Source organism: Rhipicephalus sanguineus, chromosome 4 (genome assembly GCF_013339695.2).
Source record: "Rhipicephalus sanguineus isolate Rsan-2018 chromosome 4, BIME_Rsan_1.4, whole genome shotgun sequence".
NCBI classification, from domain to species: Eukaryota; Metazoa; Arthropoda; class Arachnida; order Ixodida; family Ixodidae; genus Rhipicephalus; species Rhipicephalus sanguineus.
Window position 1 is genome coordinate 31,873,408 of NC_051179.1, and position 11,570 is coordinate 31,884,977.

The 11,570-nt window shown below is 42.2% G+C and overlaps 1 protein-coding gene across 2 annotated transcripts; it reads left to right on the forward strand.

Annotated features, from left to right (window-relative positions):
- The first annotated feature begins 1 nt into the window (after nt 1).
- LOC119389714 (retinal rod rhodopsin-sensitive cGMP 3',5'-cyclic phosphodiesterase subunit delta) lies at nt 2-10,782 on the forward strand. Of its 2 annotated transcripts, XR_007415737.1 has the most exons (7): nt 2-147; nt 375-437; nt 519-544; nt 655-780; nt 4,636-4,741; nt 6,032-7,831; nt 8,476-10,782. XR_007415737.1 is itself a non-coding variant. In XM_037657080.2 (6 exons), exons 1-6 carry the CDS (start codon nt 107-109, stop codon nt 6,111-6,113), a joined length of 444 nt encoding a protein of 147 aa, XP_037513008.1. In that variant the 5' UTR covers nt 2-106; the 3' UTR covers nt 6,114-10,782. The 2 variants fall into 2 exon arrangements, 1 of the variants encoding a protein (XP_037513008.1); XM_037657080.2 differs by having other exon boundaries at nt 6,032-10,782.
- Nucleotides 10,783-11,570: the final 788 nt, after the last annotated feature.

Genomic DNA, 11,570 nt, shown 5'->3' on the forward strand with positions numbered 1-11,570 from the left:
TGGGTTCGCAGCTAACCTTGTAAACATCGGCACAAGCGCAAGTGTCTGTGGCGCCGGTGGTGGTTTTCGCTTGGTGGTTGGTTTCTGTACGAGACGGTGTTCTTAAATGCCTTCGAAAGGCGAAGACATACTAAATGGATTTAAGCTGTATCCTTTTTTTCATCGTCAAAGCCCGCAGCGCATAGGTGCACACACGCAGGCATGAGCACGCGAGGCATTCATTGATTGTTTCCATTTAAGTGGCCTTGCAGCCGCATTTCTCTGCACAATGTCTCGATTGTGTCTTTTTTTCTTACGTGGATACCGCTACTACGACGTACTGTTTGTGCTTCGTATCTATTACTTTGTTTCCTTAACCCCCGCGCTTCCTTTAGGAACTGGATGAATTTGAGGGATGCTGACACCGGCAAAATGCTTTGGCAGGGGACCGACGATTTGTAAGCATTCAAACTGAAAGCAGTTCGCTTAGGTCTTATATTTTTAGCGCCTTATTAATTGAACTTCGCTCTTACTTACAGGTCTAAACCGGATGTTGAGCACGAAGGTAAAAACTTCACAGTAATTCGATTCAGTTATTAATTTTTTTTTTTTTTTATTGGTATGTCCTAGGTTTTGGGCGCTCGTTACTCAGATTCTTCTTTCTTATATCTGCAGCTAGAGTTCCTAAGAAGATATTAAAATGCCGTGCCGTGTCCAGAGAGATCAATTTCTCGTCTGTCGAGTCGATGGAAAAATTTCGGCTCGAGCAAAAGGTCCTCTTCAAAGGGCGGTGCCTGGAAGGTGGGATTATATTCCTACATTGTTTTATTGAAAATTGTTGCAGCGCTGTGTGTGAACATTGCTGTTGAATCGCGACTGCATATTTACGCCTTCACTGTGCCCCGCCTCTAGATCGCCAACTGACCTCGCTTTGGATAAATCGCCTTCTCACGATCGATTTGCTCTCTAGAAGGTTTTAAAAGTACACGCAGCACAGAAATAACGCAACATTCGGCCCGCCTGTATGTGCTAGACGCTGTGGATTTTAGCAGAGTATTCTAAATTTGCGTGATCGTTCATTGGGATTGCCTCATTGCTTTCAGTTCTTTTTTCCACTGCCGTGCAGATTTCTGCAACCATAACAGCTTTATTATACGAAGCAGCAGATGCATAGATGGGTATTTACACGAAAGCACTTTCAATCTTCAAATGCAAGGACTACCACCAGTTGGGATAAAGTAGTTTTGTATGTAAGCAGTTGTTGCCAAATGGTACAGAATGATGGAAGAACTGAAAGCAGTGTGAAATACTAGGGCGAAGGCATATTTTGCTTTGAAGTAAAGGTATTTTATAGCATCTTCTACAAGGGGTGACTGAGTGTCCCTTGGTGTAGCATAGAAAGAGGACAATCAAAAAGCTTTAGTAAAGCTTTCATTGATAGCGTTATATGCGTCTGTCTCTAATATCATCCTTGGAGATCGTTTAAAGGCTGCTGTATCTCTGAAAAATCAAGGAATCGTAGTGTCATGCTATGGTTACATAACTTGACTGGAAAGGAATATTGGCCAATTACCAACTCAGTTAAAACCATTATACTGTTCGGAAGAGAAGAGCTTGGTTTTTCTGCTGCACTCACTTTTTACTCATTCATATGTTACTACGAGCGCATGCCAGGTTCACCATTATGAGCTTCAAATTAAATCTGTGGTGGCAGACAAAGCACTCATATTCTCTCACCTCTCAGAACTGCTCGCGCTTTCAGGCTGGAGGGTGGTGACTTAAGGTTACCAGTAGCAACGAGTCAGTGACCAGCCGTAAAAACAATTGTATGCGGCCGAACTGTGAAGACATTGGAGCGGCTACTGCTGATAACAGCAATACAAAAGGTTTTGGTGATCCTTGATGCTAGAGGGTAGCAATACTGTAGGTTTGCTTTCTGCCCAACTGCTTTAGAGTGACATGCACATTTAGTAGATCGAATTACTTGGAGAGAGGCACAGGGAGAAAATGCAAGAGGCAAAGCATGTCGACTGTACAAGAGGCGAAACAGTGACTAGGCACACACATCAGTTGTTTCCATGGCAACGTATAACAGCATCTTACACCTCATACTTCCCCCACCGTATTCGCTGTATAAGATTTCTTTAAAAAATAAAAGTGATGGCAACACTTAAAGCTCAGCACTGCCCTAGCAATGTTCTTCATTCAGTAGTCAGATATGGGTATGCTCAGATAAGGATTCTGATTAAGTGAATGCAGGATGGTTGATTGCCAGCATTTGCCACACTGGACTTTCACCTCTTTCCTTACTCAAGGGGAGCTGCTGATGGGGGGATGTTTTGCGGGCAGCGGCATTCTTATCTGCGTACTAGAGGTGCTCTTAGATTAGCAGTCTATCAGTGGTATAAGACCGTCAACATTGTCTGAACAATTCCGTTATCTTTGTGAGGGTGTATATCTAAAAACAAAAGTGATACAAGATCTTTGCCCTGTTTCGTTAAGGCTTTTTGCTTCGCAGTTAGTTCTTGTAAAGCTGAGGAGAAAAATTACACAGTTAAAATTGATACAAATATGACTCAGTGCTTAATTTTTAGTGCATGCTGTGTACCCAATAATGTTTTAATTGTTTTCTAACACTTACAGCTGGGCTTATGTTACAGAAGCTTCCAAACCGACTGTTTAACTTCTTTAGAATGCCAGATGACAATAGGGGATATTCATAATGCTTGGCGCTCTGGCAACACCGGGCACTTCGCCATTTTTTGTTGGGCATCATCTCAGAATCGTCTGCTAGCATCTCCATAAAGAAAGCCCATGGAGAGGCTGAGCCGCAGTCGTTGGCGAAGCTTTGGGACCAAGAAAATGTGGCTGTTTCTTTCGTCATCCAGCGCCGAACGGTCAGCGGACCTCAATGTGCTGTCACAAATCGATGAGAACTCAATATCGGAGCTCTGTGCACTTAAAACCTCATCCAGATAGCAGCTGCAAGAGCCAGACCACTTCGCAAAGCCAAACTGCCGTTCTCTAGTGGCGTGGGCTTCCGATCTGAGGTAGATGTTCAAGAAAAGTGTTCGTTGCAGAGGAGGTGTGACTGTCAAACTTCTAAGATAACCTTGCACTACAATACATCTCCTTTGTATTTCCCACTGTGATTTTATACGCGTGTCATAAACACTCGTCAGATATCGACACTACGTTGTTTCTGCGCGACCTGTGTAATGCTGTGCTGCTTTTTTCGGCTCATTTCTGTAGGCACAAGTATCTCTACACCCTCTGCGGTAGCGTGTGTTGTAGTTTCTTCGAAATAAACAAAGCATGGACATGTGCATGAGCGATGTGCCGCAAACCAAACAAAAATACTGATCACGCGTTTCAACTGTTTAGAAAGCCAGCGGCCCGGGTAATGCTCTTTTACTGCGCACTGGTTTATAATGTTTTGTGGTCATAATCTATCACGCGGATTTGGTATTGTCGTTCTGGTTTTCTTCAACGTTCAACAATGTGTGCGTTCATTGACATATATTTTTTTAAATATTGCGCTTTTTGCTTTCACATGCCACGGAAGCGTACATAACAGCGCCTCCGTGGTTATGCACGGAGGCACGCGAGGGCCCGCAATCAGCGGAAAGATGAGTGCGATGATCTGCCAAACAAACAGCTCCATCTACTGTACGGCTCCGTAACTCTTAGTTCCATGTTCACAGCGCACGCTGACTGAAGGAAGCAAAAGAAAAATAAAAGGAGAGGGATAAGGGGGTGTAAAGCAAAGAACAGACGTGGCATGCGGACTGCATACTTCGGCGCACACTGCCTTGCGAATCTTTCAAAGGGATGCCTGTCAGAAATCATTGCGCTGATCGAGTCTCGTATCGTGGCACTGCTTTACCGCGGATGCACGCAGCAGCGTCTGTTGCACTGCCTACACACGATTATATATGTAAATCATTGCTTTCATTGACCTGCAACACCGGCAAGCTAGTGTTGATCAGTCATGCTCTCTCGCGCGTGTGCGATGTCAGCCGTCTCCCTTAAAATGCATATATCGTAATATATTGTTCTGCAAGCCTAGCTTATGTTGCAAGCGAGCACTAATTTGCACGGAGAAATAAAAACTGAGGTTGAAGAGCGCTTTGGCGGCGCGCCAGTCATTTGCGAACCAAAGCACAATGCCAATCTTGTTGACGAAACAAGTTCAGGTCCATACATTCTTTTTCTTTGTTCAAGTAACTGATAAATTCAATTAAAAATAGTGTTACCTTGTTCCTGGCATTGTCAGGGCGCCCTCGTTGCCTGAACAGTGCATGAAGCATTGAGAAGTCATTGCAGAATGAAGATAAAAAACCAGTAGCTAGCACCTTACATGCTGCGATATCTGACTGGTTTCATTTTCGCGCCCAACAAAACATGGCGGATTGGGCTTATGGGATGTCGACAGATGGCACTGTACATTTTGAATATCCCCTATTAGTATAATTCTTTTTTGGTCTAAAGGCTGTGCATGTTTAAGGTGCACTTAGTTGAAATTTTGTAAAAGTAGCCCTAAGGCAAGAATGCCGGTGCATTCTTATCCTGTATGACAGATATTTCTATTAAAGATGACATAAATTTTCATAACTTAAAGTCAGTCCCTAATCGTGCTTTGGATTTCTTTTCCAGAGTGGTTTTTTGAGTTTGGCTTCGTCATCCCCAATTCCACCAATACGTGGCAGTCGTTAATAGAGGCAGCGCCCGAATCTCAGATGATGCCTGCCAACGTATTGAAGTAGGTGCCATATTTTCTTTTATATATATGCTATCGTAATTTTATCAGTGCATTATTGGTTAGTGAAGTAATCAAGATGTCTGTTGATTTGTATGTCAACATGAACATCATGGCAATAATATATGATCACTCCTGATAATCATAGCTGTGTTGATTGGTGATGACCATGTCAGTAATATCTTGATTTATTTTACTTGCCAAAGGAGGCACTACGTAATGCAGTGCAAGGACATTTGAAATATCTTGTTACTAACTATGGTGTCACAACAATCAGTGCCACTATTGTCACATAGTGTCCTCTCTCTTTTTTTTATGCAAGGACTAAGGTTGCACTGAAACAATGTTCAGTATTTTGTGGAACCCACTGGACATTTTTGATAGTATGCAAGAAGTTTATTTGGAAAAATCTTTCCCAAAATTTAAAATTGATCATAGCATTTAAACATCATTATCCGACAAACTCACGATTTAAAGGTACACTAAAGAGAAAAAAGATTTTTCTCATATTAGTAAATTACTCTTTCGCAATTTAAAAATCACCACGCTTGCCGTGAGAAGACGCTTGGTAAGCGAGGAAACGCGCAAAAAGAAAATGCCAGTGGCGACGCCACATTGAAATTCGTGCACGAAGCGTCATGATGTCATCGATTTTGACAGCATCTACTACGTCCTATGTAGTTCCTTGTCAGTAAAATTGAAGTGCATTGTCCTCAGAGCAGATTTCATTGTGGAGTCCACATTACCAATGACAAGCACTGATAACTGGCATTGCCATTACTTTTTTCCTGTGTATATTTCATTCCTTTCCACTGAAAAAATGAAAGAAACGTTTAAAATGTAAATATTTTTGTAAACTCTCCAGTGATGCTGCTTGGAAAAACCTCATAAAGTATTCGCTAGCCATTTGCTAAATAAGGCAATTGTTCGCTAGATATAGAAGAAACTGCTCGAAAGTGGCAACACTGATGTTTATTTTTTGGTGTTCTTTGATACTGCTATGGGGGGGTTGTGTACAGTTCTGTTATTTAGCTGTTATGTGTATGTGATAAGGGTAATAGGACAAGGGTTAGGGAGAGCTTTGTTTTGTAGCGTAAATAAGGTATGTTGATGTTACGACAGGTGATGACCACCAGCATCACAAATTATGCTGGATGGCAGTGTATGACAGCTATTGCCAATGTAAAATAATAATAAACAGTTAACCGCTTTCAATACTCCCTTATGTTACCATTCTAAGTGCCGTGTTGTTGATTTCACTTCCTTTGCAATGTTGTTTCTCCTTGTTAACAGTGGGAATGTCGTAATCGAGACGAAGTTTTTCGACGACAACCTTCTCGTTAGCACATCCAAGGTCCGCCTGTACTACATCTGAGCTCCGGGCGCAAGGTTTTGGCATGGCAAGTGGGAATCCTGCTGCAATGCCTCCATTGACTGCCGTCACTCCCACAGCTCCCATCTGCAGCATCTCGAACAAACAGTAGTTTCTCGGTTGCTCGCACTTTTTCTCCTCACAAATCGCCAAACAGCTCGCATCTCCTTGCGCATTCTTTTATTTTTTAATGATTCTTTTTTCTAATCAGTATTGGAACCACTGAAGAAAGGCCGTTTCTTATACTAGGCTCTGTTGCATTGACGACCAGTTTGTTACATTTTGTTTTTCTTTCATTTGTAAATAGTATTTTTTGTTGATGAGCCACGAGTTGTGTGGAAGATGGGTATTTAATATCTTGTCTGTTTTTGTTTTGTCGGTTCTCGTTGTCAAGAGTGTTGTCTGTTGTTGATTGTGCTGAAAGCCCATACAAGTGCAAAGTGAAAGATACTGATGGGCAGCCACTATGGGCATGTTATGTTCATCGAGTGCTTTTTCGATTTCCGTAGCTTGTCGTTGCGGGAATTTATGGTGCGTATTGTATCGGGGATCGTTCAGATGTCGTGTTGCGGTTCGCAGCTGCGCTAGTCCAGATAGACGAATGTAAGCAGGGCAGCGTGATAGCGACAAAAAAAGAAAAAAAGTTTGCCTGCTGAAGCTTCCTCGCACAGTTGTGATGCTTATTACACTGCAGCTTGTTCTGCAATGCAAGAAATGCAAAATGCAAAGGTATTTCACATGGCGTTTTACCAGCTCACCATTTTTATAACATCTTCTTTCTAACCCGATAACCCTAGAGGTGATAGCAGAAAAATTTTATTCAAAGCTTCAAAAAAAAAAATACCACTTCTCAAGTGCATTTACTATCTTGATGTAGTCGAAGTATTGGTGCAATGCACGTACATCAACAAAAAGGCTTGAACATCGGCACTTGTGATGCTTCAAATGGATTCATCTGAACAGGTTGTAAAAGGAATATACATAAAGCGGCTACTAAATTTTGTGAGTACCAAAACTCGGCTGCAGATACGCAACAATGTCTGTCAGCTTCATTTGTCTCTCGCAAGCAAAGCAAAGGACCAAGCTGAAAAGCTGCAGCTTATATCATTGGGACCTACAGCAATATTGCTAAAGACTGCTGAGATGGGTGCACATCAGACAGTGAGAAATGTGTCATTGCTTACACTGGGTCCAAAGCAGTGGTTGGCACACCAGTGCTGGCATCCCCCCCCCCCCCCATATGATGTGTGGTAAGCTGTTGTTCCTGCAGACCCCATTGCCTGAAACATAGTGGCTAATGAGTCATTCAGATCTTGGAGCTCAAGCACATTTCCTCACTGTGTGTGTGTATGTACACTGTGACACCCTGAAATAGAACTGCATGCTACTGGCACACACACTGAAAGGGACGCTGAAGTTATGTGCACTAAAATGGTCAGGTACATGTACGGAATAACAAATCTGACTGTCATGCTGCGAGCTCGGGCCGAGCAAGCTGGAAAAGATGCAAAAATGCGGCACTGCACCATTGTCACACACTGTCATGAATTGTGCCAGGTTGTCATGTTGTATCTTTGTGCTTGCTTGTACCAATGAGGAATAATTAGATTGCAAAAGTTATAAGCTACGAAAACCTTTGTTGGACCCACCCCCTTTTCACATTTTTCTTCACTTTGTGTACCTTACATAAAGTCAGTCATCTCCTTGGATCCAGCAATGCCGTATGCTTTAAAGGACCCCTGACAGCGAAATTTTTGTTGGCGACTTTTTTGCTGTAATTTGTAGCTTTGTGTCTGGTAATCTCTAAATTAAATCGTAAATGCTCTAGCGTATCGTACAACTAATTCTAGCGTAGTTAATTGTGACCATTTTAGCATCACTTCAAAACGCCCGCCTAAAAACCACAAGAAACTGGCGCCCCATGCGGGGGAGCGTCAAAGACCACGTGCACTCAAGCTGTGGTGACGTTGACAGCGCGGTTTTCAAATCGGGGCCCCGAGCGCGGTAGAGACTGAAAGTATGTGGGTGCCTCGGTATGGGTTTTACCTTGAGAGCAGCCCGACAACAGAGCCAGAGGGGTGCGGAACAATAGGCCTCGTCGTTGTATTGTGCATGTGCGCCCTGCAAACCTTCTGTGACGTCCACAATACTTGCTTTACACTTGGAACGTCACACGGGGCCTCTATCTACGTCATACCAGGATGTCGCAAGGTGCAGCCAACTCAAGTGAGCACTCACGCTTACTTTAAAACCAAATTAAGATATCTTAAAGGCAACGTTCGTCACTAATAATCGGTCAGATGTGCCCCCGTATACAGGAAAGTCAAACAACACAAAGATCTCGAGGTTTCAATTTTGGTGTCAGGGGTCCTTTAAGGATAAGGTGCATGCAACTAAAACCTAATTTTTCCTACATTTTGGCCCGGGTCCAGCCTTCATCAGGAGATGCCACAGAATTTGCCACGTCAGCTACGATTTGTGTGTAAAACGTGAAAAGCAAAATTTAGCTTTCAACATTCTGCCTCGAGGAAGAGCTTCTATCTCTTTTTTCTCCAGGAAGGCACAAATGTAATTTTTTTTTAATAAAAGCACAGCACTAGTTTAGTGCGATTGAGTGCATTTCTTCAGCGACCCTGAGCACCTGCTGCTTCCTTTATTGACAGACATTGTCACCACACGGGTAGTGCGTCAAGCCATAGAGATGGTGTTTCTGAATGAGGCCCCTGCCTTTCTTCATCCAGTTTTGAGAAGGCTTCGATCCTGTGATAACCCAAGTTCATCGCACTGATCCAGTGGCCGACAAACGGTACTATAGTAGCCAGTTCCACGCATCCTCGTTCATGGAACGATCACAGAGTTGCGCGTAAGACTGCGGTTTATCAGAAGCAAATGGTGTCATGTACGGAAATGCCGTTCTTTGTGTTGAACCCACCGTGTGTTCCGCAGTGATCATAAAAGAGGCTGTCACTGTACTTTCTAACACAGCAGCTGTAGCTATGTTATGTCTCCAGAAATGTATTTTTCATGTTTGCAAGCAGATTGTGGTACCGCGACCCACTGTCTACTTAGATAAGCACATTCCAGTTAGACTGCACTTAGGCTTGCCCTTCCCGTTTGTACAGCTCTTATCATGTCACGAGCATCACGGCATATTTTTTTTCACCACGCTCTGCCTATGGAGTTTCATAATTACCTTGCGGGAAAACTGGCTCTGTCGTGCTGATACAAAATTGGATGTCCAAGGACATCTTCTGAATTGCAAGAAGTAGTGGCTTCACATTGGCATCTTTCTCAAATAGTAAAGACAATATTGGCTACTGCCGTTTTGTCCGCGACAGTAGCTCATTCTTTAAAAAGGCTGTTTGTAAAGTGCAGATTTTTCTTTATTAAGCAAAACTTATGCTGCATTGTGCCATTCACGTCAAGCGTGAACAGTACCAGTGACCACAATATGTTGGAATAAGAGTATCAAGTCCACTCACTGGGTAATTTTTTGTGCCCAGAGAGACCTTCGTGCATCCAAAGTGCCATACCCCACTTGCATTCTTTTGTACATCAATTTGGCTTCATTCATATGCCTGTTGGTTTGCATCCTCCGAACATTGGATGCATGAAACCTAAAACTCTCTACTGTGTGTCAGTTAAAGTGTTTCCTATAAATAGCGAAAGGTGTATTATAAGTAAATAAAGGCATTATGGTAAATCACGTTTAAAAGCATTACTCGTTTTTATATGATATGAAGCCTCATTCAGAAAGAACATTGCACGCCCACATCCCGGCATTTTCATGGCCGCACAGTTCCAGTTTAAAAACTTGCGCAGACGGTGGTGCCAGATTTTCTCCTAGGTAACTAATACCGAAGAAATTCCCACGCCTCGACGTTTCACGTTGATATCGACGTAACGATCCTATCTGCATTTGAGTGCTCCAGCTCTCTTGACGCTGTCGTTGCTTTATTTTTTAGATATAACAGTGTGAATTCCTGGTGTACTGTTTTGGCACGGCACCATTTGCGTGTTGACTTTTTAAAACACTGTGCAGCGTCCAAAGATTTTTTTCTCCATGGAGCCGCTTGTTTAAGCAGGCACTCCATGGCACGCATTTTTGGCTGCAGTGACGGCATGGCCTTTTGCAGCGTAAAATAGTCACACCAATGTCGCAGTGATAGTATTTGTTCTGTTCAGTTGCCACTTGATGTTTGATCTGTAGCTTTTAGTTGTCAATCCAATGTTTCAAACAGGCCAGCTATATTTATATTGCTAAGACAAATTTTTTTCAATTCATATACTAAATTTTTTTATAGACTAAATTTTTTCAATTCATATATTTGAAGCATTATCCAGCCGTCAAGTAAGCCTATCCCGCATTTGTTCTTTTTCTTGTTTTTTTGTAGAGCGTAAGGGCTAGATTTCGCTAGAAAGTGTTGCTTGTGAAGATTATCTTCAGTGTAACTCTTTAGCGATCTAGGTGTGTTATTATTGTCTTTCTTTGACTGCTTTCCATTAAGCGGGCCATTTTAGCAGTGATTGAAAAAAGAAAAGGTCATTGTAGAAAGAAACTGCAGCAGATACAGCTGCAATATATCATTCCTTTTGCAAGATAAATCATACCATTGTTATAATTGAGCAATTGGTGCATAATAAAAAGCAATAAATTTGGTTTCAATCAAAACTGCCTCGTTTCTGCTTCGTTACTAGACTGTTTTGTGTGGAAAATTTTCGCTATGGTTGAGCAAGGAACATTGCACAGACACTATCATCTAAATTGTAATAAAGACTGTTTAAATCTTGGTTGGCTATGCTTTATCAGATGCATTCCAAAGCTACAGCAAATAATTCAAGAGATGATTCAAATGAATATGTATTCCATTAGCCAAAACTTTTAAGTGCTTGGCAAGACTATTAGAAGCTGGATATTCTGGATTCCTGTGTGCATGCCAAATCCGAGGTGCTAATTTTGTGCATTTGCATAGTTGAATATTAATTACTGTGCTAACTGCACACTTCTAATTTAGTGCTGCATACTGAAACAGCAAGCCACCAGGCTAGTGGGGAGTTGGCATGCTTTCATTTCTTTCACGTGGTTCAGTAAACATTTAACAACGGAGCTTAAGCCGGCCGTAAGACCTTTGGTGTCTGCAGGAAACCACAGGCGGGTATGTGCCACAGGAATCGAGCAAGCCCCACTACCGAGAGCAGCAGGTGCAGGTGTTAAACGAAAACTTTGCTCAGCGAAGTGGAGCACGTGAAAGAGAGAAAGATAAAATATAGAGAAATAAATGGAATAAAGACAAAAGGATAGGAAGAAAGATATGACAAAAACCGAAAGAGATAGAAGAAAAGATAAAAGACAGAGAAAGATACAGAAACAGACTCGAAAAAGAGCAAGTGAGAAAGAGCAAGAGATAAAAATAGCAACAGATACGCAAAACAGAGAGAAAGAGAAGAAAGAAAGGAAAA

Coding starts and splice junctions, on each gene's coding strand:
- LOC119389714 (XM_037657080.2), top strand. CDS start 107: ATGCCTTCGAAAGGCGAAGACATACTAAATGGATTTAAGCT. Junction 545..654: donor ACCGGATGTTGAGCACGAAG/GTAAAAACTTCA, acceptor TTATATCTGCAG/CTAGAGTTCCTAAGAAGATA. Junction 781..4,635: donor CAAAGGGCGGTGCCTGGAAG/GTGGGATTATAT, acceptor TTTCTTTTCCAG/AGTGGTTTTTTGAGTTTGGC.